The 1,124-nt window shown below is 69.7% G+C and overlaps 1 protein-coding gene across 1 annotated transcript in view; it reads left to right on the plus strand.

The window, feature by feature from the left end:
- Window positions 1–172: 172 nt before the first annotated feature.
- The window catches only part of EMIHUDRAFT_444589 (hypothetical protein), a gene marked incomplete at its 3' end in the record, with an annotated part of 1,077 nt that continues 125 nt past the window's right edge, over window positions 173–1,124 (plus strand). Inside the window, exons 1-2 of the mRNA XM_005773485.1 lie at window positions 173–509; window positions 597–1,090. Of these exons, the coding sequence (XP_005773542.1) occupies window positions 185–509; window positions 597–1,090 (819 nt within the window). The remainder of the gene's footprint in view (window positions 510–596; window positions 1,091–1,124) is intronic.

The raw sequence follows: 1,124 nt of genomic DNA on the forward strand, positions 1-1,124 counted from the left end.
GGCCCCCTTTAGAATGATTCCTGAAAAACGCGAGGAATTTTGGGGATTCCCCGCCACTCGAGGAAATCTTAGTTCAAGGAATTTGGGACCCCAGGCCCAGGTTTTCCAAACGGTCCCATCCCCCCCATTTTCCACCTTCCGTACCCCCCCCCTGTTCTCCGTTCGATATCTGCCGACGCGGCCAATGCCTCCGCGGGCTCGGCGGCCGCCGCTCTCGATTCGGCTGCCGCGGCGAGCCTTCTCCGCCAGGTCCTCCGCCGCCGCCGCCACCACTGCCACTTCAACGCCCGCTACACCACTCCGGCTGCTCATCGTCGAGGCATATGATCGCGCGGGCCGGGAGCGCCTCACCTCTGCGGGCTGCACAACCGCGTCAGACACGTTTGCGGCGCTGCTTTCGCGCATCTGCCCCGAAGATCACGAGCTGCGCCTCTCGTACTGCCACCCGGCCGACTCGGTGCACGAGCTCGCTGAAGTTGGCGAACTCTCGCGCTTTGACGGCGTCGTATGTGAGTGCAGCGCCCGCCCTCCGCCCTCTCGCAGCGCCCGCCCCACCGCCCGCTCGCTCGCTCGCCTGAGCACGCTCGGTGGCGCAGGGACGGGGTCTTCGCTCACGATCCACGAGGACAAGCCCGAGGTGACGCGCCAGATCGAGCTCGCGCGCCGCTGCTTTCAGGCCGCCGTGCCGCAGTACGGCTCTTGCTGGGGCCTCCAGATCTCGGCGGCCGCGGCGGGCATCCCGTGTGAGCCCAACCCGCGGGGGCGCGAGCACGGCATCGCGCGCGGCATCGCCCTCACTCGGTCGGGGCGGCGCCACCCGATGTTTGACGGCTGCCTCCAGACCTTTGACGGCTGCGCCGCGCACACGGACCACGTCGCGGCCAGCTGGGCCGCGGCGCCCGTGTGCAGGCCCGGCGTCGAGGCGGAGGTGCTCGCGTCGAACGACTTCACGCCGGTGCAAGGGCTCGCCGTCCGCATCGACGGCGGCGAGTTTTGGTCGGTCCAGTACCACCCCGAGCTTGACCTCGGCGAGATTGCCCGCCTGATGCGGCTGCCGGCGTCGCGCAGCCTGCTGGTCGAGCAGGGGGAGGTGCGGCGGCACCTCCTTCTCAGCGCCCCCCCCC

This window comes from Emiliania huxleyi (genome assembly GCF_000372725.1).
Source record: "Emiliania huxleyi CCMP1516 unplaced genomic scaffold EMIHUscaffold_338, whole genome shotgun sequence".
Taxonomy (NCBI): Eukaryota; Haptophyta; order Isochrysidales; family Noelaerhabdaceae; genus Emiliania; species Emiliania huxleyi.